At 40.4% G+C, this 27889-nt stretch overlaps 1 protein-coding gene and 1 long non-coding RNA gene across 3 annotated transcripts in view; one reads left to right on the top strand and one right to left on the bottom strand.

Moving 5' to 3' along the window:
* AMPH (amphiphysin) overlaps positions 1 to 27889 on the bottom strand; it is a 212848-nt gene that overhangs the window by 38647 nt on the left and 146312 nt on the right. For both annotated transcript variants that reach the window (XM_059885736.1, NM_001098130.1), the window contains 6 exon segments: positions 26375 to 26513; positions 24689 to 24817; positions 11862 to 11978; positions 7380 to 7403; positions 5847 to 5870; positions 3016 to 3048 (listed from right to left, as the gene is read on the bottom strand). In XM_059885736.1, the coding sequence (XP_059741719.1) occupies positions 3016 to 3048; positions 5847 to 5870; positions 7380 to 7403; positions 11862 to 11978; positions 24689 to 24817; positions 26375 to 26513 (466 nt within the window).
* On the top strand, positions 84 to 26381 carry LOC132345123 (uncharacterized). The gene is made up of 3 exons (XR_009494257.1): positions 84 to 236; positions 3707 to 3846; positions 26039 to 26381. It is a non-coding gene; the product is annotated as an uncharacterized lncRNA (long non-coding RNA).

Here is a 27889-nt window from a genome sequence, read left to right as displayed (position 1 = left end):
AATAAGAGCATTTACAGCATCATAATAATCCCACCACTGACTGGCTGGCTGGCTGGCTATGATGTCACTGGAGGGCAGGAAGCAGAGAAAGAGATATGAACTCCGAGGGTAGCAGATTGAAGACACTTTAGTCTTCTAGAGAGATGAGTCCATAACTAATGCTTTGGAAATCAAGAAGGACCATTATAAGAAAGTCATCACACATGTAGCAGTGAAACCAGAGAATCTATTACAAGGTGTGAAAGTATTTTCCTCTGAGAAGCAGGAAATGGAGGGGGTATAAAACGGCCTAAAGTTTAAAGGTTTTTTTTTTTTTTTTAATTAAAAAAATCCTTTTAAACTGTGTTCTGCTTTATTCACTATGCCAAAGTCTTTGACTGTGTGGATCACTATAAACTGTGGAAAATTCTGAAGGAGATTGGAATACCAGACTACCTGATCTGCCTCTTGAGAAACCTGTATGCAGGTCAGGAAGCAACAGTTAGAACTGGACATGAAACAACAGACTGGTTCCAAATAGGAAAAGGAGTATAGCAAGGCTGTATATTGTCACCCTGCTTATTTAACTTCTATGCAGAGTACATCATGAGAAATGCTGGGCTGAAGGAAGCACAAGCTGGAATCAAGATTGCTGGAACAAACAGCAATAACCTCAGATATGCAGATGACACCACCCTTATGGCAGAAAGTGAAGAACTAAAGGGCCTCTTGATGAAAGTGAAAGAGGAGAGTGAGAAAGTTGGCTTAAAGCTCAACATTCAGGAAACTAAGATCATGGCATCTGGTCCCATCACTTCATGGGAAATAGATGGGGAAACAATGGAAACAGTGTCAGACTTTATTTTGGGGGGCTCCAAAATCACTGCAGAGGGTGATTGCAGCCATGAAATTAAAAGACGCTTACTCCTTGGAAGGAAAGTTATGACCAACCTAGATAGTATATTGAAAAGCAGAGATATTACTTTGCCAACAAAGGTCCAACTAGTCAAGGCTATGGTTTTTCCAGTGGTCATGTATGGATGTGAGAGTTGGACTATGAAGAAAGCTGAGTGCCAAAGAATTGATGCTTTTGAATTGTGTTGTTGGAGAAGACTCTTGAGAGTCCCTTGGACTGCAAGGAGATCCAAACAGTCCATCCTAAAGATCAGTCCTGGGTGTTCATTGGAAGGACTGATGCTGAAGCTGAAACTCCAATACTTTGGCCACCTCATGTGAAGAGTTGACTCATTGGAAAAGACCCTGATGCTGGGAGGGATTGGAGGCAGGAGGAGAAGTGGACGACAGAGGATGAGATGGCTGGATGGCATCACTGACTCGATGGATGTGAGTTTGAGTGAACTCCGGGAGTTTGTGATGAATAGGGAGGCCTGCGTGCTGCAGTCCATGGGGTTGCAAAGAGTCGGACACGACTGAGCAACTGAACTGAACTGAAGTACTTCCTGGAAGGAAAGTTATGACCAACCTAGACAGCATATTAAAAAGCAGAGACATTACTTTGTCAACAAAGGTCCGTCTAGTCAAGGCTATGGTTTTTCCAGTGGTCATGTATGGATGTGAGAGTTTGAGTATAAAGAAAGCTGAGTGCCGAAGAATTGATGCTTTTGAACTGTGGTGTTGGAGAAGACTCTTGAGCGTCCCTTGGACTGTAAGGATATCCAACTAGTCCCTCCTAAAGGAGATCAGTCCTGGGTGTTCACTGGAAGGACTGATGTTGAGGCTGAAACTCCAATACTTTGGCCACCTGATGCAAAAAGCTGACTCATTTGAAAAGACCCTGATGCTGGGAAAGATTGTGGGCAGGAGCAGAAGGGGACGACAGAGGATGAGATGGTTGGATGGCATCACCGACTCAATGGACGTGGGTTTGGGTGGACTCCAGAAGTTGGTGATGGACAGGGAGGCCTGCGTGCTGCGGTTCATGGGGTCGCAAAGAGTCGGGCATGACTGAGTGACTGAACTGAACTCTTTAAATGATGTGCGTTTATAACTGATAAAAATACAGACTTTAAAAATGAGACATAAAGAACAGTTCTTAAAACCCAATCTTTTGAAAGAGTTCGCTTCTATGGAAAGATACATTACCATCTCTCTGTGTGTTTGTGTGTTTGTGTGTATCTGTATTCAGGTGCAAGTGTGTGAGTGGGTTTTCTCTTTTTATAGATCACATGTGGTAAAGTTGTCAAACTTTTAAATGGAGAAATTCTGAAGGTTGATGTTCAAAACTGATCATGTGTAAGATCTGAGACGAAACACTCATCACAGCTAGGCAGATATTTGAAGTCTCCCTTGAAGAAGTTTTCAGAACTTATTCCATGACTTGATAGCCATGTGGTCTGCTTTTCATATGGGTTACACTGTCCATCTGTTGGGACACATGCAGTGAATGGAAAAGTCCATTGTGTGGCCCCTCCATCACAGACTTCCAAGGAAAATGCTGGCTTATTGGCCAGAGCCACCCTGGTCAATGGTTTGTGATCTTCCAGTGGCTCCTTTCTGAAGAACCACTGAAAAAATAAGGTTCTGTGTAGTATGACTCTTAAATGAATCTTTAGAAGGAGGCTCCTAAAAATCACTTATATTGTCTAAAGAGCCATCTCATTAGATCCAACCAATCCTATCTCTTCTTTTCCAAGAAGAGGCTGCTGAGCCTAGCAGATCTCTCAGATTAAGACAACTTCAAATTTCTAGTGGAGGAACCATCAGAATTCCACAGTATACCTTATTACCAATAGCCAGTTAGTGTCATGGAGCACTTAGTATGTGCCAGGCTTCTAGACTGTCTCTGCACTGGCATCTCATTTAACCTTCACAACAACCCTGCAACCTTACTGTTATTACTATTTCCATTACTAAGTTCACAAGAAGTGGGGTCAAATTTTATATTGACATACTTATTTTTTTTCTTTTTTTATTTTATTTTTTAACATTATGCTATTCCAGTGACCAGAGGTTCCATATTTTTAAAATTTGCAATGTTCTCAACTGATGAATTTTACCAGTAAGTCAATTTCTTACCTGGGTGAATCCATTAAATGAACCTCCAGAAGCCTAAACAGAAATGGAAATCAGAGTATGTTATTTTTTTCATTACTTCTGTAGGATTGATAAATGTCTATTAGACAATTGGGAAACTGAAGACCACCACAAATTTTAAAATAATACAAAAGGTCGCTGTGCATTCAAATGCTTAGGAAATGGAAAAGGCCATACTGTATTATTTTAAATAGGTTGACAAAAAAGGGAAAGATTAGTTTTATAATTATTGCTGGTATGTGGCTAACCAAAGCCTACTTTCCTGATAATGAGAACATGATTCCATACAAGAGCCATGAGGGTTTAAATAGTTCTTTTTTTAGCCATTGATAGACTCCAGAAGCACATCCAGTACTTTTCTCTAAATACATCACTTTAATGAACAGCTATTATGAGATTTTATAGTTTCAATGGACCTTGGTAGAAACATTTCATGTGCTTTTATTGGGGTGTAACCACTTTGGGAACAGTAAATTAGTCTGTTTTTTCTATATATCTTAATGCTTGAACAATAAAACTGAAAGTAGAAAGAATAAACACAATAAATGGGATGGTAAAATAGACTCTCATCAATTCCCAACACAATCATTCTGCTTTTTCTGTTGTCATTTTGGTTGTCTTTTTTGTCTGTTTTTTTTTTTTTTGTCAACCTATTTGTGTTTGGTTTGCACAGATTTCAAGAGGCACATGACAATCTGTTAAGGAGATGAGGGAGACCTTGGAGAAGACATAGATGGATGATGAAGTAGGTGAGAAACATTAGGAAAAAGAGAGCCTACAGAAGTCTTTGGCTAGTCTATACTACATACTGGGGTAAGTACCTCTTCTTTATCAGCCTCTATTTCTTGGTACAACAATCCATATCTCTGGTTAGCAATTTCATCTTCAGATAAATCTGAGTTGTTGGTGTCATTGTCTTGGGGACTAGCAGAACTCTCGGTGCTAGCATTCTGGGAGGCTCCCAGAACCAATGGTATAGCTATCTCTTGGCTTTCTTCCCAGCAGCTACCAATGACTTGTTTCCCACCTACATCTGCTAGTAAATCCACCTCCAGCCCTTTCTTGCTTCCAACTGTATCTAAGCATTCCCTGCAATTATCTAAGCCTTCTATGCCTCTGGTAGACCAGTGGTTAATAGAATCAAGACAACTGGCAAATCCACTTGCTTGGCCATCTGGTATACCAGAGAATTCTACTATTTCTACATTATTCCCGTGCTGAATCCAAGCTTGGCTGTCGGATTTGACCTGGATCTGTTCCCCAAGGTCCCGGTTTTGCAATTCTTGGCAAGTTAATGGTTTGGCTACAGTTCCTAGTCCCTGTACTTTCAGGTCCCTCTATTAATGAATCCTCTGTCTTACACAAACACCAGTCTCTTCTGTTTGCATCAGTTCCCAGAGCAGAATTAAGATATGTCCTAGACTGAGTTGCTGCTTTGTGTGTTACTGATAAAACAATAGCCTGATTTCCATCCCTGTCAGCTCCAAACGCATGTAACACAGCCCCACACTGAATCTCTTTAGCATCTGTACTCCCCTGTGCTAAGTGATACATTATATTATGGCTAGGAGGGCCTATTAATTTTTTATCTTCGTCTTTTTCAGCTAAGAACCATCCCTCTGGGCTGGCATCTTCAGTATTAGACACAGAGTCAGCCTGGGGAGGCAGAATCAAAATATCTGTATGACTGGCACCGTTAGCTTCAGAACTCTCTATAATTTCACAATTACTTATTACTACTTGATTCCCTTCATCTAGCCCTTGGGCTCTGTCACTAAACTCATCTGCTTGATCTACATTTTTCATGTCTTTTTCTAATATGTCAGTTTTCTCAAGATACTTTTCATCAGTCTTTATGCTTTCTTCACACTCAGCACTTAGATATTTCCTAGTTTCCTCTTCATTGATTTTTAAGGTCTCCTGGTCTTGCTTTCCTAGTGTCTTAAAAAGATCTACTACTCCATTTCCTGTACTTTCACATGTTCTCTCTTCAAATTCCTCTGTCCCTTCTAGGTCCTTGACACCAATAGTTCCAGCCTCTACCTTTTCATATGTCTCCACACCTGCCCAGATAGAATCTTCAGTCTTCTGGTTTTCTTCCTCTTCTTCTGACTTTTTAATATTTTCTTGACTTTCTTTGACCAGGCCACTAGTTTCCATGGCTGGTATCTCTGAGTCAGGTAAATCATAAGGATGCTCCATCTCCATACAAGCAGCCCCAGGCATGGGGTTTGGGGGCAGTTGTTCATCTCCACATAGAGGGGCTGGCCGCAGGACATTTTCACCCTGCCCAGCTACAGTGTGCCAGTCAGCAGAAGGAAACATTCCGGTGGACAATTCCAGGTCCTGTTCTGCTTCAGAGAGACATGCAGAGTCTTCCTGTGACCCATCTTGGGTCATTTTCTGGCTGACACTGTCTGTACTACCATCGGGGCCCCAGATAATTGCACCTAAATCAATCTGAGATCTTTGAATTTCTTCGGTCAACCCACTGTCTGGAGTTTCCTCCATAATCAGGTTACACAGGGAAAGACTTTTTGAAGAATCAGTCTTTAGAGTATGCAGAAGAGCAAAGAAAAAAAAAAAAAACATAAGATGAAATATATGGTAAGATTTGATGAGAAACACAAAAGTCTTCAATAGAGTAGCACCAGTTAAATAAAGCTACAGAGTATGTAAATTAAATTGTATAATATTACATCTGTGACTAGCAATGCCATGAGAAATGAAAGTTCATTCTAAGATAATACACTCTGTATACAATGTATATTAAATATGAAAAAAAATCCAGAATTTTCTGGATATTTACCTACCGGCTGTACCAAATCAGTGCTTGTCTATATGAGTAAAAAAATAATAATAATAAATAAGCATATGCATGATCATAAGACAAGAAAAGAAAATTTCCTAGCACATTAAAATCTCACACTGACCAAAATCAACATACCATTGAAGACTTTGACTTTTACTGGTTTAAGATTAAGTTTTGCAATTTGTTTTGCAATAGAAATGAGTTTTGTTTCACTATTGTGAAGACTACACAATTGAAACATGAAGCTAACCCCTGTCACTTTCTAAAATCAACAAAAACATTTTATGGTTATAGAATCCCAATGTTCTGAATGTCAGCCCTTTTTGTGAATATCCAAGTAAAACCACCTCCCTATAAAAGATGTTTTCATGCAGAAATTTTTTAGCTCTTTTCTTGAGAGCCTTCCATGATGCTTCAATCTCCTGAGGGAGGGAAGGGAATAGTCATCTTTCTGTTTTAAGGGAAGAAAGGAGCAATGTCACTTCAGAAGACCAGGCTCATGTATAGTTAGATCTACCCAACTTTCCTGTTGCTGTCTCATTAAAAGAGAAGAAAACATTAAACTCAAGTTGAGCTCTTAAGATCACGTGACCCAGGGCTCTTCTAAGACAGGGGAGAAAAGGGCCCAAACCCAAGGGAAATGGGGCTTCGTATGGGTGCGGTTATTTTCTTAATTTCACAGATGTTGCCACCACCAAACTGTGCTTTAGTCTCAATTCTCAATTTTGGAAATGTTCACCCTTGCACATCAGATTAGCCGAATAAATAACATCAGCAGTAATATAGACTTTGTATCAATACATGACAGATACTGAGCTAAATACTCTACAAATATTATCTCCTTTAATCCTCACACAACTCTCTGATGTGGGTGTCATAACCCTTATTTTACAGATGAGAAAAAACTGAGGCTTCAAGAGTTTCAGAACTTGCTGAAAGTCATGTTGTTATAGTAACTGCAGTGTAGACTCACATCCAGGGATGTCTGGCTCTAAAGCTCAAATCCTCTGTGACTAAGCTTCAGTGAAAATAATAATGAAAAAAAAGCATTCCCTGGGGACTCCCCTGTTTGTCCAGTGGTTAAGACTCCTCGCTTCCACTGCAAGGGATTCAGGTTCAATCCCTGGTTTGGGAACTAGGATCTTACATGCCTCGTGGCAAAAAAAAAATTTTTTTAAGTTTTAATGGTTCCCTGTATGGAATAGCTTGTCATTTACATTTTCTCATCCATACTTTTCATGTATTCTATAAGCAGTAACAAATATATATGCCCTTCACTACAACATTTCCTCTGGCCACCGATAATCAAAGAAGATGCATGAAGGGGCACAACACTGAATTCTTGCTCACCCAAGAATCTGGTATTTACTCTTTTCCTCACCACTGTTTCTGGGTGCAGATAAATGCTTAGAAATCATCAGGGAGCTGATGATTGTCATCAAAAATGTCTGGGTCTTCTTTCCATAATAGATAAAATATAACAAGGTTCCCAATATCTAGCCATCCAGATACATTAAAATAAGAGTTCTCTTACCGTCCATAGGTCCCAGGGCAATGTCTGAAAGCAAACAAACAAACAAACAAAAAATAAACCATCAGCAGATAAACCTCAAGCATGTAAAAAATACAGAGGTGATATAAGTTCTTGAAACAGAATCATAAACATTTTAGAAACATTTAGTACAGCACTGCCCAATATCGTTTTCTTTGGTAACAAAATGTTCCGTATCCATGCTGTCCACTAGTCATATGTGGTATTGGGAGTTGAAATGTGCAAGTGTAACAGAACCAAATTTTAAATTTTACATTCTTATATTTAACTTAGATTATTGAAAATATCCACATGTTTCAATCTGTTTTTCACTCTGTGAGTGAAATCTATATCCAAAGCATGATGAATGGACTTACATTAATACACACACACACATACACACACAATTAAAGTGAAGTAAACAAGGCGTCCAGATATTAGAGTTTATCACATCTTTGAGGAAATGCAGATCCTAGTCACTTCAAAATGCTATTTATTCTACCCCACCCCCCTATCAAATTAAAGAAGATGACCTGTTTGATGGTAAATTACCTCCAGAAAAGCAATTCTTCAATATGTTGAATCAGACAACACACAGCTCAATTAATTGGCCATCCTGCAAATTAGCAGAGTGCCCCCTAAGACATGTGGCTGAATTACACTTATTCCTGGCATTTTAATTATGAAACTTATTGATCCTGGGGAATAAATCCAGATGGTTCAAAGGACTTCCGCTGTGTGTAGACAGTGGAGGAGACCTCTCTTTCTTAGTTCCTTTGTGACTGAGAATTACTGCTAAAGCCACATCGTTTTCTGTTCATGCCTTTGTGACTAGACTACATCCATGTTTGTTTTCTTGTTTTGAATCTCTAAATGTGCACAGAAAATTAGAGAGCCTGACACTTTCATCTGAAAAATATGACAGTTTCCAGATGGGATTACAGGTGTCTGGTTTGGATTCTGTACTACAGAAGACAGGCCCTGTGGTTCCAACTGAAACCCCCCCTCAAGCTGGTCTGGGCCTCCTCTAATGTCCCCCTCTCCTGCAGCTCTAGGCAGCCTGGTCAGTCTCTGGATTAGCACTCACTTGTAGAATGACAAGACAACTGAAAGCCAGTTACTGGTACACAGAGTCCTTCTGCACCCTACATGCATTTTCTGGTTTTCTAGATGGTTTATGTTTTCTTGCTTCACAGCCCTTTAAGAGTCACAGCTCCTAAAAGCTCCTACTCATCTCTGCATAATGCAGAAAGCACAGGCATTTTCTCTGAAGGAAGGCAGCAATGTGAAACGTCATGTTTATCACTCCTTACGATCATGAAAGGACATGTTAACTCATGTGGACACTGCAAAGATCACAGGGTGAGGTGCTCTGTGAGCAGAAAGAACAGCAATTTAAAACACAGGATCAGGCGATGGGGAAGGGAGATCACGTTGAGTCAAGGAGACAGAAGGTAGCAGAATCTAACAGCTCTGTGATTTTTGTCATCCCAGCCTAAGACTTTTCTTCTTCACCAAGGATGAGCTATGTGACCAGAGTTGGATCACAGCTCAATGCTGCAGTGAGGTGACTCAATTACAGCCACTGGGAAGTCAGAGCTGTTTATCACCTGACCCAAGGGAAGAGCAGAAGGGCACATACAGCTTGCCCTGATGGCAGTAATGAATTTCTGCCAGAGACTAAGACCTCTGAATATTTAACCCAGGTCATTTTTTGTTGTTTAATTCTGAAAAAAATCTCTTAGTCTTAAATTCTGTGATTCATGAATTCATTTAACCATGACTTGATAGAAAAGAGATTCCTCTCTTGAGTCAAACTTGCAGCTTGAAATGGTATGGCATCTCATCCCCTGATCATCACAGCATCCACTGTGGAAACTTTCCTCCTGCCACTAACATAGTGAATGTTGGAGAAGGCAGAAGTCCCTTGAATTCTGCTGGCTGTCTATCCAATGAGAAAGCTCTGCCAAGGAGATATTCTGAATGATACGTACATTCACGTTCTACCTTGCTTGATCAACAAGATAGAACCCTCAAACTTGCTAACAGTGACCACATTAGCATTTCCCAAAGTGAGTTTTAGGGACCACTCCCATGAATGCTAAGAACGTTTCATTGGAACACATTTCTGAGGTCAAACAAATTTGAGAAACTAATTTAAACAAATCTAAACAGTTTTTTTTTTAATTTATGTATTTTAATTAGAGGCTAATTACAAGTGCAGGACTTTTTCCAGCCTTTAATATTCTTGAAAGAAAAGCTATGACCAACCTAGACAGCATATTAAAAAGCAGAGACATTACTTTGCCGACAAAGGTCCATCTAGTCAAAGCTATGGTTTTTCCAGTAGTCATGCATGGATGTGAGAGTTGGACTATAAAGAAAGCTGAGTACCGAAGAATTGATGCTTTTGAACTGTGGTGTTGGAGAAGACTCTTGAGAGTCCCTTGGTCTGCAAGGAGATGAAACCAGTCACTCCTAAAGGAAATCAGTCCTGAAAATTCACTGGAAGGACTGATGCTATAGCTGAAACTCCAATACTTTGGCCAACTGATGTGAAGAACTGACTCACTGGAAAAGACCCTGAAAGATTGAAGGCAGGAGGAGAAGGGGACGACAGAGGATGAGATGGTTGGATGGCATCACTGACTCGATGGACATGAATTTGAGCAAGCTCTGGGAGTTGGTGATGAACAGGGAGGCCTGGTGTGCTGCAGTCCATGGGGTTACAAAGAGTCGGACACGACTGAGCAACTGAACAGAACTGAATATTCTAAGGCATGTCATGAATATCCTAAAAGGGAATTTTTATAAAACTTCCTAAAACATTCATCTAAGAAACCCATTTTTTTTTTTTTTTGCTGAATACCTTTCAGACCAGCATCTAATCTACTCAATCGCCTGCTTTACTGACATCTCAGATTTTTATTGCTTCAATATCACAACATGGAGGCTTGCATAAATCCGATCACATTCTGAACAAAGTGTGGATTAGAGAGACGCTTTATTTACTGGAGGTCACAGTTAGCTGTCTGTGTCCCAGTGATTTACCATCAGGTATCAAGTAGGCCTCAAGACCAAGAAGTTGAGTTGAGTCTCAATATCTAAGTTGAGTTTTGCACTACACTTTGATTAATTAATCTGAAGTTATATTCTAGCATCCTTGATTTTCCCAGACTCAAATGTGAGGCCCCAACCACATCAAAAATACTGACATAAACAATTTCTGGGTAGCAAATATTTTGAGTTAACTTCCTTCCATTAAGCATAGATGACTGTAAAGTAACTATATTCCAGAGAAATTACCCACAGGTCATTTCAGCACCCACTACCAGTATCCCTCTGGAACTTCCCTGATGGCTCAGACAGTAAAGCGTCTGCCTACAATGTGGGAGACCTGGGTTCAATCCCTGAGTTGGGAAGATCCCCTGGAGAAAGAAATAGCAAACTGCTCCAGTATTCTTGCCTGGAAAATCCCATGGACGGAAGAGCCTGGTAGGCTACAATCCACGGGGTCACAAAGAGTCAGGCATGACTGAGTGACCTCACTTTACTTTTACTTTACCAGTATCCCTCTGACAGACATTATGATCATAATAACTGCTGAAATGGGAAGAATGTTGAGAGTGAGGAAGTTGTGGACACGGGTAAGCATGGATAAGCAAGGCTAACTCTGCATCAAGTTATCATCAAGATCATGTAAACATCAGAGAGTGGGACCAATTGAGCGCAGCATTGACATGTATACACTGCCATAGGTAAAACAGACAGCTAGTGGGAAGCTGCTGTATAGCACAGGGAGCTCAGATTGGTGCTCTGTGATGGCCTAGACTGGTGGGATGTGGGGTGGGCATGGAGGGGAGGCTAAAGAGGAAGGGGATTTGTGTATATGTATAGTGATTCACATTGTTGTACAGCAGAAACTAACATAACTTTGTAAAGCAATTATACTCCAATTAAAATAAGTAAATTAAAAACAAAGACCACATAGGCATCATGAGTATCAGCATCAAGTTCAGAACTATCAAGACTGAAGAAGATTCCTGTTTGGACAAAATCTCACGGTGATGGCCAAATGACTTAATTTACAAAGTATGAGGAAAAACAGTAGAGAAAACAGTAAGAAGATTAAACCCCAAGCCAAGAGGAAGAGTCTTACTTAGGGAAGTCATAGAATGTATCATCCAAGCCTGGACACTTCAGAGTACAAATGTGGAACTATGGGTAACTCTGAGATGGATGATTCCTGCAAACTGGAATGTGTGTTATCCCAACTCTGTGGGTAGAGAAAGCTAACAGTAGGGGAGGTTGAGAATAATTGACATCGATCAAGTCCTCTTTCTATCCTTCCTTCCCATTAGGATATGTTTGTCAGTTGAAAAGAAATAGTCATGTGAAAGGGAAAGGGATCAGGGAAATGCCTTACTGAGCTTTACTAAAGGTTATAAATTATCAGCCCCAACCATCAAAAAATCCACTTGATACCTGTGACATGGGTGAGTGGGTCACTCCAGCAGAACCTGCAGGGGTCACATCAGGCTTGAAAGGATCAAAGTCCAGATCCAGCAAGGTCTCTTCTTTCTTCACCTCAGGGATTTCATTCTGTTGAAATAAAATAAAGTCTGTATGAGCTTGAATCTGATCAGATTTCATGACCTAATCCATGCATAATCCTCGAATTTATTTTATATTCCCAAAGCATGCTTTGATAATTTACCATTTAGTTGGCTCATCCATGGGCTCCCAGAGTTTTATATGATTAGAGGGGGAAACAGCCAACTCTGGCCATGTTGCTCAGGTACACTGCCCAGGCTCCAATCCTTACTCTTTGTTTAGTTCCAAGTTCAGGCAACAAATAGAATTTTTGAGAAATGTATCCTAAAGCCAGCAAGATCCAAGGAATCTCCTTCTCTGCCAGCTCATAAAACTCAAGTCAAAATTTACAGAGAACCAAGTAGATAAAATGATCTAAGACTTGGAAATGATGTAATCACATCATTTCACTGCTGTGATGCCCCCTGGGAAGCTATGATTTAAAAAGGAAGGTGTCTTTTATTTCCAATATTCTGGGAGGTGGGTCATAAAGGATCCTGCTGTGATGTATGTCGGAGAATGTTTTGCCTATGTTCTCCTCTAGGAGTTTTATAGTTTCTGGTCTTACGTTTAGATCTTTAATCCATTTTGAATTTATTTTTGTATATGGTGTCAGAAAGTGCTCTAGTTGCATTCTTTTACAAGTGGTTGACCAGTTTTCCCAGCACCACTTGTTAAAGAGATTGTCTTTAATCCATTGTATATTCTTGCCTCCTTTGTCAAAGATAAGGTGTCCATATGTGCGTGGATTTATCTCTGGGCTTTCTATTTTGTTCCATTGATCAATATTTCTGTCTTTGTGCCAGTACCATACTGTCTTGATGACTGTGGCTATGTAGTAGAGCCTGAAGTCAGGTAGGTTGATTCCTCCAGTTCCATTCTTCTTTCTCAAGATAGCTTTGGCTATTCGAGGTTTTTTGTATTTCCATACAAATTGTGAAATTATTTGTTCTAGCTCTGTGAAGAATACTGTTGGTAGCTTGATAGGGATTGCATTGAATCTATAAATTGCTTTGGGTAGTATACTAATTTTCACTATATTGATTCTTCCAATCCATGAACATGGTATATTTCTCCATCTATTAGAATCCTCTATGGTGGATTAATTTCGATATTTGGCAAAACCAATACAATATTGTAAAGTTTAAAAATAAAATAAAATTTAAAAAAAATTTAAAAAAGGAAGGTGTCAATATCTATAGTGACCTCATCCCACCTGCCTCTCCCCCATCCCTGGATTCAGTTATCATATGATCCATTCTTCATCCATAATATTGTTTGTCTCAACTGCATTCATGAGGCAATGAAAGAGAGAAAAACATACGCCCCAGTATCCACTGAAAAATGAGCTCCTACACCAATAACATCCTTAGATTAGAAAGAAAGCAAGCCAAGTAGAGAATGAAAGTTATAATAATAGCAAAAAATATATAATACTGAACTAATGTTAGTTCATTTATTATAGAAGGCACCTATGTTCACTACTTATACCCACTAATACACATTTATTGTGAGATCAGGATATAGCATGGGCTTGAAGTTGGTCTAACTCGGGCTTGGGCTACACAGGGATGGTCAGCCCTCATAAACTATACCACAGTGGGAGAACTGAGGTCAGTTTCCACATGATTCGAGGTACATGTGTTTGTTATTTGATATAAGCCTCAATATAGACCATCTGTTGCCTAGAAATTGAAAGATAACAACAATGGATATAGTATTATATAAGAATAGAGATGTATGGAGAAAAAATTTAAGAAACAGGAGTTATTTTAATTAATGTTGATCATAGATATAAAACTTAAAAATTTAGAAATGTATGAAAACCTTAAGGGCATTACAGATAATACTTTTTTTTTAGGATATCCATACTCACTGTAGGAGGAAATCTGCTTATACATCCTGCATATTGTCTTGAGTTATCTATTCAGTAGCACGGTTATTCTTCATATATACTTTTTTTTTTTTAAACTTTACATAATTGTATTAGTTTTGCCAAATATTGAAATGAATCCGCCACAGGTATACATATATACTTTTAAAATTAACACGGATAATGTTCTTCTGAGATCCCTCTTTCTTTAATAATTATAACAACAAAACTGTCAATTGATTCCCTCAGCCCCTATTAAAAATTTGCAGTTTTTTTTCATCAATTGTATATTGGTACAAATTATATTTTTATGATTTTGCAAACACACATTACACTTAGAATGCTCTAGGCACTGCTCTATGAACTTGATACATCTGAGCAATAACTCGTGTTAATGTACTTTGTTGTCTTTAAAGAATTACTTTACTATCTTCCCCCAAAGCACATTTTATGGGCACCGCTGCTGCTGCTAAGTCACTTCAGTCGTCCAACTCTGTGCGACCCCAGAGACGGCAGCCCACCAGGCTCCCCCATCCATGGGATTGATTCTCCAGGCAAGAACACTGGAGTGGGTTGTCATTTCCTTCTCCAATGCGTGAAAGTGAAAAATGAAAGTGAAGTCGCTCAGTCATGTCCGACTCTTAGCGACTCCATGGACTGCAGCCTACCAGGCTCCTCCATCCATGGGATTTTCCAGGCAAGAGTACTGGAGTGGGGTGCCATCGCCTTCTCCGATGGACACTGCTAATCCTTAAAAAAAATCAAGGACCAGATGGCATCATTTTCCCACTCAGGGATGAGTAGAACGGGCTGTACCAGGTTTTCCACCGTCCTTTGACGCCAATGCTATTCCAGGCTGCTGCAGAGACCCGTTTCCACATCTTAGGGACCCCTGATATCTGCAAGTTCTCCATAAAAATTGAGCCACACAAATATGTCCATCAGTGCCTGAGGAAGATCCCCTTAAGGAAGCTTAAATGGGAATTTAGAGATCAAGGGTTTAAAAAAAAAACATTATACTAAACTGAGATATGCTTTGACTTTGAAATAAATCTGGGTTTGCACCCCAATTTTGCCACTTGCTACATTTGCTGGGCAGTTAATTCAGCTTATTTGAGCCTCCATTTCTTCATGCACAAAGTGAGAGGAATAATATCTAGAAAGATTACCATGAACAATAAATACAGCAAATACACTAAACATAGTATTCTGAAAATATTCAAAATGGAAATGGAAGCCTGCTATTAGTAACAATGTTGATCTGTGTAAAATTACTGTCATTAAATATCCACTATACCAGTTTGGCTGCCTTCAAAAGGTGTAACTGGCTACTTTGGACTTGATATCTATTTGGTTTTGCTTCCTTCATCTTGAGAGTTATCCCTTAAGGCACTCATATGAAATCGTAATTTAATAGAGCTACAAAAAGAGTGGAAAAAGGGTTGCCTGTTTATGCAGTATCCCTTTATAAAAGAGCACTGAAGTACTCACAGTGCTGTCACTATGTGTCAAAACAGTGACATGTAATTTCCCCTAACATAACAGAAGGGAATTAATCTTTTCTCATTTCTTACACCTGCATCACCACTGGAGTCGATCTGATGAGGTCCCAACATTCTTAAAGCTTTCTGGGAGCTTGATGTCAACTACTGTTCTACCACTGAAAGTCTGAAAGAGGTGACCTGGAATGTGCATCTAAGAAAGGAGACTAGGTGTGGAGAGCACAGTGAGGGAAGATACCCAAGGGAAACACTATCAATGATAATAATCTTCTGTGCTATACTTCATGAAGCAGCTTTTGCTGGGGACAGCTGAAGTTTACAATTAAGGTACTGGACTTCTTCCAGTATAGGTGTACAATTTGAGCATAATCCTTATGCCGAGCTTTGCCTTGACCTCATGATAGATGGAGTTTACTTCCTTATCCTGTGACTTGGGGGTGACCGTGTGTCATGCTTTGGCCAAGGGATGTTAGTGAACATAATGCAAGCAAAGGATTGAAATGCACTTGAATGGTTGACTTCCTTTTCTCGGATTCCCGCCATTCATGAAAAGTACAAGCTTTGTCCAGCCACCGGCCAAAGAGGATGAGAGACACATGGAGTAGATCTGAGCCCATCATAACTAATCTCTCAACACTAGAGTTAAAGAGAAATTCTTAAAAGTGGCCAGAAAAAAAGACATGTTACACAAGGAATGACATAAAAGTAATAGTAGATTTATCATCAGAAATACTGAAAGCAAAAAGATAGTGAATCAATATCTTTGAAGTACTAAGAGGAAGAAGCTAGAATTTTGTGCCTCTTGAAAATATTTTTATACCTGTGGTGGATTCATTTTGATATTTGGCAAAACTAATACAATTATGTAAAGTTTAAAAATAAAATAAAATTAAAAAAAAACAAACACAAAAATGAGATGGAGAGTTTTTTCAGGCATGCAAAAGCAGAAAGAATTTATCACCATCAGATCTGCATTAGAATTTGTGTGAAAGAACATTTTTTAGGCAGAAGAAATGATACCAGATAGAAATACAGATCCACTTAAAGAAATGAAGAGGATCAGGAATAGGAATACGTGGGCAAGTATATATGACTTTGGCTATTATTTAAATCTTCTTAAAAAGTAATTGATTGCTTAAACAAAGATAACAAAGTAATATGAAATTACTTCACATTAAAAAGTAAACTCGATGACAAAATAGCACAAAAATCAGAAAGAAAGAAATATAAATATACTATTGTAAGGTTTGTATACCATACCCTAAACAGAATACTACTGTTTGAGGGTAGACTGTCACAAGTTATTTATGTCCTAAAGCAACCATTAAAATAACAAAATAGTTAAGTATAGCTAATAAAAAAAAAGAATAATAAAAATGATAAATTAATTCAAAATAAGGCAGATAAATGAAGATGAAGGACTAAAACAGGACAAAAAATGATCAAGGTGCTAGATTTTACTTCACCATATAAACAATCACCTTGAATGAAAATGCTCTAAATAATATAATGAAAGACAGAGACTGTCAGACTGAATTTAAAAAATCAAGACAACTAGACACTGTCTACAGGAAACTAACTTCAAATATGTACACACAAATAGATTAAAAGTAAAAGGAGAGAAAAAGACAAACACACTAACCTAACAAAAAGAAACCTGGAATAGTTACATTTAACAACAAACAAAGTAGATTTCAAATCAAAGAGTATAAGCAGGGATAAAGAAGGTCATTTCCTGAAATAAAAAGAAGCCAATTCCTAAACATTTGTGCATTCAATTACAGTTTCAAAATTTAAGAAACCAGACCCAAGAAAACAACAAAATGAAATAGAAATATGCTTAATTTTGCAGAGGAAATTTCGATAGTAGAACAAACAGAAATTAAATAAGGTTATAGAAGATATAGGCAACACTATGACCCAATTTTACCTAATTCACATTAAAAAGCATGCAGATTATGAAGGAAGAACTAATACTATCTTTATTCACATAAGATATGATCACGTATATAGAAAATCCAATGAACTCTACAAAAAGGCTAAAGCTCTAATACTGAGTTTAACAAGATTGCAAGCAACACTTTGCATGTTAGCGTCAACACATAAAAATCAGTTATATTTATATTTAATAGTATAAACACCCAGAAACTGAACATTTTAAAATACTATTTATAGTAGCACTAAAAGCATGAAATACTTAGGGATAAACACAACAAATGATGTGAAATGCCTGTACACTAAACATAACAAATCATGGCAAAAATAGAGATCTTCATAAAAAGTTATATATATATATATATATATATAGATAGATAGATACATACATACATATACTGTATTTATAGGCCAGACAATTCAATATTATTAAGATGTCATTGTTGTTGGTCACTCCCTAAGTCATGTCCAGCTCTCTGCAAACCCATGAACTATAGCACGGTAGGTTCCCCTGTCCTTCATGATCCCCTGGAGCTTGCTCAAATTCATGTCCATTGAGTTTGTGAAGCTATCCAACCATCTCATCCTCTGTCACCCCCTTTTCTTCCTGCCCTCAATCTTTCCCAGCATCAGGGTCTTTTGTAATGGCCAAAGTATTGGAGCTTCAGCATCAGTCCTTCCAACGAATATTAAGACTTTAGTGCTCCCCAAATTGATCTATAGAATCAATGCAATAACCAATCATTTGTACTGGGTTGAATATCATGCCCTCTTAGTCCCCTGTAAAATTCACATCCATCAGGAACCTCTGAATGCGACCTTATTTGGCAACAGGGTCTTTGCAGATGTGATGACATTAATATAAGGTCACACTGGATTAGGATGGGCCTTAATTCAATGACTGGCGTCCGTATAAGAGGAGGAAATTTTGGATACACAGACACAAGGACAACGCCATGTGAAGACACAGAGCACAGAGACACAGGGAAAATGCAGTGTGATGACAGGCAGAGAGTGGGATGCTGGGTCTACACACCAAGGAACACCAAGGATTTCCAGCAACCACCAGAAATTGACAGGCATTTAAGAACCCTCCCCTAGTGCCTTCAGAGGGAATATGGCTCTGCTGACACTCTGATCTTGGACTTCCAGCCTCAGAACTGCAAGAGAATAAATGCCTGTTGTTTTAAGCCACCCAATTTGTGGTGCTTTATTACAACTGCCCTAGAAATCAAATCCATTGTCCTGGAAGTTTGTAGAAACTTACAAAGTGACTCTAAAATTCATATGGAAACTCAAAGAACCTAGAATAGCCACAACAATTCTGAAAAAGAATAACAAAGTTGAAGGACTAACCCTCTCTGGTTTCAAGACAGTATAAAGAGGCAGTCATCAAGATAGTGCGGTCCTAGCACAAAGGTAGGTAAAAGGATCAAAGGAAAACCACAGAGCCCAGAGACAGAACCATACACAGATGGACAACTCATTTTCCACAAAGGTACAAAGGCAATTAAGTAGAATAAAGCTAGATTCTTCAACTACTGTACCGCCATATGTAAAGAAATAAACTTCAACCCATACTGACTGACTCTGGTGTTGAAAGGCACCGATTTTTTCCTCCAATTTTCATCTTATTCATTCCTTGTCCTCAAAGAATGTTAATGTGTTTACTTTGAAATAAATAGCCACTGAAAGAAGAAGCAGCTGGTCCAGAAATTTGCTATATTGAACTGAATAGCCAGCGTGGTATTTAAAAGCAGGTTACAGATACCCAGGAAGTGAGTGGCACACATGTAAATAATTTCAGGCTGGCCCCATCAGACAGGTGAAAAAGAGCCATCTTGTGAATGTATTTTGCAAGCTGAAAATTTTATTTTGATTTGATTTACTAGGCAAGATAGGAAGATTTCATGAACTTAAAATGTAAGATGCAGCCTTACGTAAATAAATAAATACATAGCACTGACTTGATCCCAACAGTCACACAACTTAAAGCCTGTGCTGATGTCTTGCTTTTTAGCACAGCAGGGTGACAGGAGGGCTTGGAGGAATAAGCTAGAATGTTCAGAAGATAATCCTTCTGGATTTGTAAATGGGAAAGCTATATCAAAGAGAGAAAATACGCTGAGAATAGATTTAGGCCAAATAGTTGGGGTATCTGCTGTGAAAAAAATCCTCAAACAAGCCATCTTTTCTTCCTCACTGCCAATTGACAGGAAAATAAGCAAGAAGGAACCCTGCTCCCCTAGCCCTGCCTCTCAAGGGGTCCCTGCACTTCTGAGCACCTTCCTTGAAATTTTTTAGGTCGTTCTCTGGTTGTGTATGTGGGGGGTGGGGCTTCCCCCGTGGCTCAGTAGTAAAGAATACACCTGCAGTGCAGGAGATGCAGGAGACTCGGATTCTATCCTTGGGTCGGGAAGATCTCCTGGAGGAGGGCATGGTAACCCATTCTAGTATTCTTGCCTGTGGAATCCCGTGGACAGAGGACCCTGCTGGGCTACAGTCCATAGGGTCACAAAGAGATGGACACAACTGAAGTGACTGAGTACACATGCACACACTGGTGGTGGGGACCAGCAGTGCCGTCAGAGCAGAAACCCCTGGGCTAGGATCTGCATGGGCATGGCCCCCGTCTTTCCTCTTTGGAGCACTGTCCCACCCTAACTCCACAGGGAGGGTCCACCAAATGCCCCAGGAATCTGGGACTCATAAACCACCAGATTGTCTTGAAACTTGGTGGCCAGTCCTGCTTCCAAGAAGGTGGCTGGTGAGCAGACTGTTCCTGCTGGCCAGCATGTCATTTCACTCAGGGGATCCCATGAGACTGGCTACCAGGATGCTGCTGGTATGCTCATGTCATGTGACTCAGACTGTTTATATAGAGAGCCCCCTGACCACCTGTATAAAAAGCAGTTAAAAAATTTTTAACAGTTTAACAGGCGATCAAGACCAAAAAACACAATCATGTATATACATATATATGTGCTGTGCTGTGCTTAGATGCTCAGTCGTGTCCAACTCTTTGTGACCACATGAACTGTAGCCTGCCAGGCTCCTCTGTCCATTCTCCAGCAAGAATACTGGAGTGGGTTGCTATGTCCTTCTCCAGGGGATCTTCCCAACACAGGGATAGAACCGGGTCTCCTGCATTGCAGGTGGATTCTTTAATGACTGAGCCACCAGGGAAGCACACACACACATGTGTGTGTGCTTATATACACATATATGTTTACACACACACACATATATATGTATATACATGATTGTGTTATTTTGGTCTTGATCTCCTGTTAAAATCATATTTTTTTTTTTTGCCACAATTTGGTTTCAAGGGACATAATACCTTTTCAATCTTCCTTTTAAAAATGTTTACCAAATATCCACTTCCTTAGAGTATCTGGTTGGGGGAGAATGAGAGATTACTTGAGAAACTCTGATTTAAAGAAAGTAAATAGGGATTTTGTCACGGAAGTTCTCAGAGCCTGAACATTTTTGCTTTTTCACTGTGAAAAAGCAAAAGGAGATGCAGCCCTCCAAGCCTCCAATGACCAAGGGGATCTCAGGGGACTAGATGGAAAATGCTGTTTTCAAAGAATAATGCAGGTGTGCGCAGACTCACACACACACACACAAAGGATGTCTTTTTTAACTTAAGTCACTAGGAGTTAAAAATAGGGAGAGGTGGGTATGTCCTGTGGCAGGTCCATTTCTGTAAACACAGAACCAAAAAACCAAAATCAGCCTTGTGGTCTAGACAAGCAGGCAAGTCCCTGTACATAAATATGGCTATTTCCAGGGAAGACTTTAGGAAATATACATATTTCCAGAATCCACATGCTACAGTTAAGGTTTAGGCCATTAGAGGGCTCTGTAGACCTGATGGATTTCTGTTTCCAACCCCAGGACACACTCAAGAGAGAATTATCACTCTGATGAAGCAGGGTGTACGAAATACATCCATTAGAGACAAGGGATGTTTCATTCATTACATCTTGAACTTCTGGGTGGGATTTATACAAATGCTTTTCCTCCCCATTAAGCAAATGATAAAAATAGCAAACTGAGGACGCAAACCTATTTGTTAAATCTAAAATGACTTATTAAACATTTAAAAATATTAAAATAAAACATATATATAAATATATATAGTATATATATGAAGGAATATATATACTATATATATATATTAAATATATGTATATAAAGGAAATGGTAACCCACTCGAGCAGTCTTGCCTGGGAAATCCCATGGATGGAGGAGCCTGGTAGGCTAAGGTCCTTGGGATCACATACAGTTGGACACAACTAAGCGACTAACACACACACACACACATGAATCACTTTGCTATACACCAGAAATTAATACAACACTGTAAATCAAATATACTTTTATAAAGAAAAAATAAATAAAATTAAATAAAGCTAGATTATATCCTTCAATAAGGGAGCAAGCAGACTAAAATATAAATCCTTGCTTTACCCTTGCTCTTAACATGGTGACGTAAGACTCACAGCCACTGAGTCAATGGAAATGCTTCGACTCATTTCCATCATTTTACCCCATCAAATACACTGGGGTTCACCTGCTATAGCCATGTTGGCACTTAGATCCAGAAAAAAAAGATAGAAACCCTTTTCTGCCTCCTCCCCAGATTAAAAGAAAACAATATATATCAAGACAAATCCCCCGAAGTGCACCCCCATAATGTCTCTGGGGGTTACTTCCTTCACAGTCCCCTGGCACACTGGTGGACTTGACCCAGCCAGTAAGTTAGAAAAGGTGCTAGCGGGGGGATGCCTTTCCTTTCCATTCCAACAGCCCGGGAGCCTGAACACAGGCTAGCCAAGCTGGGGCAAGGATGGGGCCGCTATCAGCTGATTGTCACTGCAGCAGCCACAGCTGGAGACATTTCAGGTTTGACAAGTGCCTCCTCACCCTCTCCCCTAACTCTTGATTTTGCTCATCAATCTCTCTCACTCAACAGCACCAGCCAAAGTTAACCCTCTTAGAAGGACTTAGGCACCTCTTCTGGCATCTGTATTTTTTTAAAGTGCTTTGATTCTTTTTCTTCCCCCCACTGTGAAGGACCCTTATGTAAGCCAGCAAACTGCAAATAAAAAAAACACTGTCAAAGAAAGAACATCTTTGAACCCCATCTTTACTTCAGAACTAGTCTTCTTGTTACATTTTCTCTACTTCAGAGGCCTTGGCTGCTACATGGAGATGTCCTTAGCTAAGCACACACGGCTTCTGGGTGACCATATTCTTTATTGGAGATGGAATTGAGAGGATGCTCTTGAGGGGTCCAGGTGACAGCAACTTCAGTAAGGGTCTTATCACTCTAAAACACTCTCACTTTAAAACTAATGAAGCTAAAAACAGAACAAGCTGTTAGAAGTACAAAGGCACAGAACAACTTGGACGTGAAAACTGCTCCAGTTTGGTGCCAGGGCCACGGTGGATGCTGGGTAAGATTATTTGGCTCTAAAACCACTACCCTGGTGGCATCTGTGTATCCACAGATATTACTGGTCCATGCACTGATAAACATGCAATTCCCTTTCCTCAAAGGAGTTGCTGCTGCTGCTGCTAAGTCACTTCAGTCGTGTCTGACTCCGGGCGACCCCACAGACGGCAGCCCACAAGGCTCCCCCGTCCCTGGGATTCTTCAGGCAAGAGTACTGGAGTGGGCTGCCATTGCCTTCTCCCCTCAAAGGAGCTACTAAATCACATTTCAAGCCCTAATAGCTTACCAAATTCAAATCTCCTACAAACAACAGGAGAATGAAAACAATAGCAAATGGCATTGCACTGATCCATGAACACCCTCTAGAGAGAGACGAGACATTATGGCGTACCACTGCACTACTTTTAAGTTTTTATTTTCTGAACCCCCTGTTTTTAGTACATGATTTCTGTTATTGATAGGATGCAATTGTAACTGGGATGTTGGAAATAGAGCTGTTATTTGTGTACTCAGGAATTACAATGTTATGTTTGCACCCCTTGCAAAATGTTAAAATTATTTCTGACTGTGAGAATACCAGGAGGAAATGGTATTGGCATGATCTCTGGGGACATTCACTCTTAACAAAGAGATGGCTTTGATGACATGAGGAACAACTAAGTCAAGATTATCCTTGAGGCAAAGGACAACCAAGCTGGGACAGGTGTAGGTATAACATCGAGGGTAGCTATAAATGGGTACACACACCCAGGTGTCTTTGAAACTAGGGGGAACACAGGTGGTTTCCTTTGCCAAGTCATGTAAATGGATCCATTTACACCTAGTAAAGGTCAAAAGACCTAATATTCACCTCTTTGAATTTTATTTTCCTATTCTCTACTAAGAAGCAATATGAAAAAATAATAAAAGATGCAAATATGTATTAATATACACCAGGGATTCCCTGGTGGCTCAGAGAGTAAAGAATTTGCCTGCAATGCAGGAGACCTGGGTTTGATCCCTAGGTCAGGAAGATCCCCTGGAGAAAGAAACGGCACCCCACTCCAGTATTCTTGCCTGGAGAATTCTATGGACAGAGGAGCCTGGTGGGCTACAGTCCATGGAATTGCAGAGTCAGACACAACTGAGTAACTAACATTTAACACTTCTGTATTAATATATATTGATATCACCAAGGTGCTGATAAAGTAACAAAAAAGTGGAAGTGTGACCACCATCAGGGGTTGGTTACACTCATCTGATAAAATATTCTGGTCAAACTGATTTTTTTGTAAAAGACAATATTATGACATGAAAAAAAATGCTCAATAAGATTAAACAGAAAAGTCAGGAATATGCAACAATACAATCTGAATTTTGTGCTGCAAAATTTGACATATACTTAGAAAAAATTAAAATAAAATAAACCTCTGGTGGCTCAAATGGTAAAGAATTCACCTGCAATGAGGGAGACCTGGGTTCGATCCCTGGGTTGAGAAGATCCCCTGGAGTGGGGCATGGCAACCCACTCCAGTATTCTTGCCTGGAGGATCCTATGGACAGGGGAGCCTGGCAAGGTTACAATCCATGGAGTTGCACAGAGTCAGACACGACTGAGCAACTAAACACACACAGCACACAAACCTAAATGCACCAGTAGCTATGTCAGAGCGCTATGATTTAAGAGCTTATTAAAATTCTTCACTTTACACTTTTTAGTATTTTCCAACTTTCTATAGTAATGATGCATAGCTCCTAATAATGGAAAGAAGGAGTCTTTTCAAATACTGTACATCTGTCACTTGAGAATCCTTCAGATACATCAGGTTATTAAAGCAAACCTGAATAACAACTAAATTTCACCATTGGCTCTCACATCTGCCACCTTCTCCAGAGCTGAGCTCTGAGAGTCCCTCTGCCATGGAGCGTCCATGGACATCCCAGCTCTGTTCCAGGTGCTCACCTGGGAAGGTGTGGTCACACTGATTTCAGGAACAAAGTTGTCCTCGAAGAAACTGATGATGTTCTCCTGCTGTAGCTCCTTCGTTGGGGTGACTTTAGGAAGAGGTGGGACAGGAGGCCCTTTCCTTGTCTAAGAAACATCACACACAAACAAACAGGGTTTAATTCAGTGGAAGATGGCATGGGAGACATGCAGAAATGTCTTGGGAACAGAGCCAGGGGATGAGATTGATCCCTGATTCAAATTCTGGTCTGCACTGAGAAATCAGCCCACCTGATTCAGGCAAAGAATGCCTGCTTGTAGCTATGGTGTGACAAGTAATGGTCCAATGAGGAAAATTCAGGCCACAAGACTCCATCCATCTTAACACAAGTGCTATATCACAGCACTGCGGGGCCACGTACCTGTGCCTCTCAAGTTAAAATAAGGCCATGCGTGCGTGCGTGCGGGTTAAGTCGCTCCAGTCGTGTTCGACTGTGTGACCCTATGGACTGTAGCCAGCCAGCCTCCTCTGTCTATGGGGATTCTTCAGGCAAGAATACTGAAGTGGGTTGCCATGCCCTCCTCCAGGGGATCTTCCCAACCGAGGGATTTAACCCACGTCTCTTACATCTCCTATATTGGCAGGCAGGTTCTTAACCACTAGTACCACCTAGGAAGCCCAAACTAATGCCATACGTTCTCCAAAGTCAACAGCAAATGATTTCTCACTTCAGCAGCACATTAGAATTCTAGAACTAAAATCTAGCAAGATTTCACTAGTCAGTGAGACCACTGTGGGCAGCATACACCTCACTCTGCACTCCAGTATTTTGGAAAGGCAGCTCAGCAGTAAAGAATCTGCCTGCCAATAAAGTCAAGTAAAGATTCAGTCTCCAGTGCAGGAGACTCAGGTTTGATCCCTGGGTCGGGAAGATCCCCCAGAGAAGGGAATGGCAACCCATTCTAGTATTCTCGTCTGGGAAATCCCACGGACAGTGGAGGCTGGCTGGCTACAGTCCATGGGGTCGCACAAGAATCAGACATGACTTTGCGAATAAACAACAAATACGCACTTTAGAGCTCTATCCATTATTCACATCTTTTCGCAACGATCTTTAGTTTCAACCATACACAAGAAAGCTTGAGCTGGATTAGACAGTTTAAGTTTCCCCATAGGAATTTCATTTTCTCCAAAAGGAGGGATAATGAGGGTGGCTGTTTTTCTCTACATTTGCCTTTGCTTGGCCCTTTCTGTTTCTTTCAATCACTTGTTCCATCACTTGCTGAGTGCATGCACAATATGCCACGGGTGATACAAAAAAAAAAAAAAGTGAACTGACATAAACATCATGGCCGTTCTTGCTCCAGGTGTTACCTAAAGACTAACAGGAGGGAGGCCACGTGGAGAAGGCAGGATTCAACAGAGCCTTAAAAGTGCAAGATGCTGAGAAGACGAGATCATGCGAGCCTCAGGAAGTTGAGATCATGGAAAGAGATGTCTCAACCCACTGAAGCAGAGGGTATGTGAGGAAACATAAAAATCTGAGTAAAAACAAGGGAAGTTTATTCCTTAGTGATGATCCCAATGGCCAAGGCTCACACTGAAAACTCTTGTCAATGACTGCGCCCCATGGGCTTATCCCAGGTGGGGTCAGCTCAGCCTGGGTTCTTCCGGTCCACCTCATACATGTGATGTCTTCCTACCTGTGAGGGTGACCGAGGTCGGACTGGTGCAGGAGATGCAGGTGCCAACGTGTGATTGGGACTTGCGGTCGGGCTCGGGATGGGTGAAGCCTCCTCAGGTGGCGAAGGCGTCTTTGCAATACGGAGAGGACCCGAGTCGCTGAATGAACACAGAGGGTAAGCAAGGCGCTCTCTACAGAGTGGTCCTTATTTCTCAGGGGCCTTCCTTCTCACAGAACTCTCAGGCATGACAGGCACTATTGGTTATCTATTCCCTCTTCCTGTTCATCCTGGTTATTAGTAACGGTGATGCAATAACTGGTGCCATTCATTGTCCCTGTCTGCAAGATCCCATTCCTATGTTACCTCCACCGATCACAAGACCCAGTGCATTATTGTCTCCACTTTACACTTAAGTAAAGTGGGGCACAGAGAGGATAAAAAATCCCTAATGTCACTGGAAAATTTCGTGGATCCAAATTCAGGCCTTACTAATTTGAACTCCTATTCTTTCCACTGAGCCAAATAGCTCTGCAAGAATCTTCCAAACATAAGCTGAATTAATTGAACTAATTTCACTTTTGATTTATAAGAGAAACTTGCTATGGCATAATCTATAGCAAAACCTACCCTGCCCCACCAAGTGATAAATTGGCTATTAAAAGGCATCCCCAGGACAATGTTCATTAAGATTTGGTAGGCGTGCTTTCTGATAATATTTAGAAATTAATTCATTGTCTCGCTTTCTACACCTTACAGCACAATAACTCAATTCAGACATGTGCAAACGAATTATGTGACGGATGAGAGTGTGTAATGTTTACTGACAACCCATCATGCTCCTGGCCCCAGGCCAGATGCTCGTGATCAGCCCAAATGCAATGGTTAATCCACCACTGGGGACACATCCTACTCTCTAAGAATTTCTAAACTCTACAGATTGAAGGAACAAGTCTGTACCCCCAAATAAATGAGCACGTACACAGCAGGAGGGTCTACAGATTCAACAGGCCAAGGGAATGAGTCCCGTGGACAGGACACGGACACACACATGATTGGAACCTTGCCAATCATGGTCTCCCCTGGGAAGCACGGCCACCAATCTATGCCTAATGGAGGCCCCTCTGAGCTCACTCACCACCTCGTTCTGCAGAGGAATGTTGAAAAAAATGAAGAACATTTGTTAAGCAGTTGTGGCCCCATTTTCTCTTCATTGTATCTGATTCAGCAGCAACGAAATTTCCAGATACCTTTTTCCCCCCTCAAAACCTTAAACTTTTTATTTTGTATTGGGGTATAGCAGATAATGGGCTTCCCTTGTGGCTCAGTTGGTAAAAAATCTGCCTGCAATGCGGGAGACCTGGGTTCGTTCCCTGGTTTGGGAAGATCCCCTGGAGAAGGGAAAGGTTCCCACTCCAGTATTCTGGCCTGGAGAATTCCATGGACTGAATAGTTCATGGAGTCACAAAGAGTCAGACACAACTGAGCGACTTTCACTTTCACAGCAGATAACGCTGTGGTAGTTTCAGGTGAACT

Source organism: Bos taurus, chromosome 4 (assembly GCF_002263795.3).
Source record: "Bos taurus isolate L1 Dominette 01449 registration number 42190680 breed Hereford chromosome 4, ARS-UCD2.0, whole genome shotgun sequence".
In the NCBI taxonomy this organism is placed as follows: domain Eukaryota; kingdom Metazoa; phylum Chordata; class Mammalia; order Artiodactyla; family Bovidae; genus Bos; species Bos taurus.
Note: the sequence above shows the minus strand (reverse complement) of the source record. Positions and strands in the feature narration are given on the sequence as shown.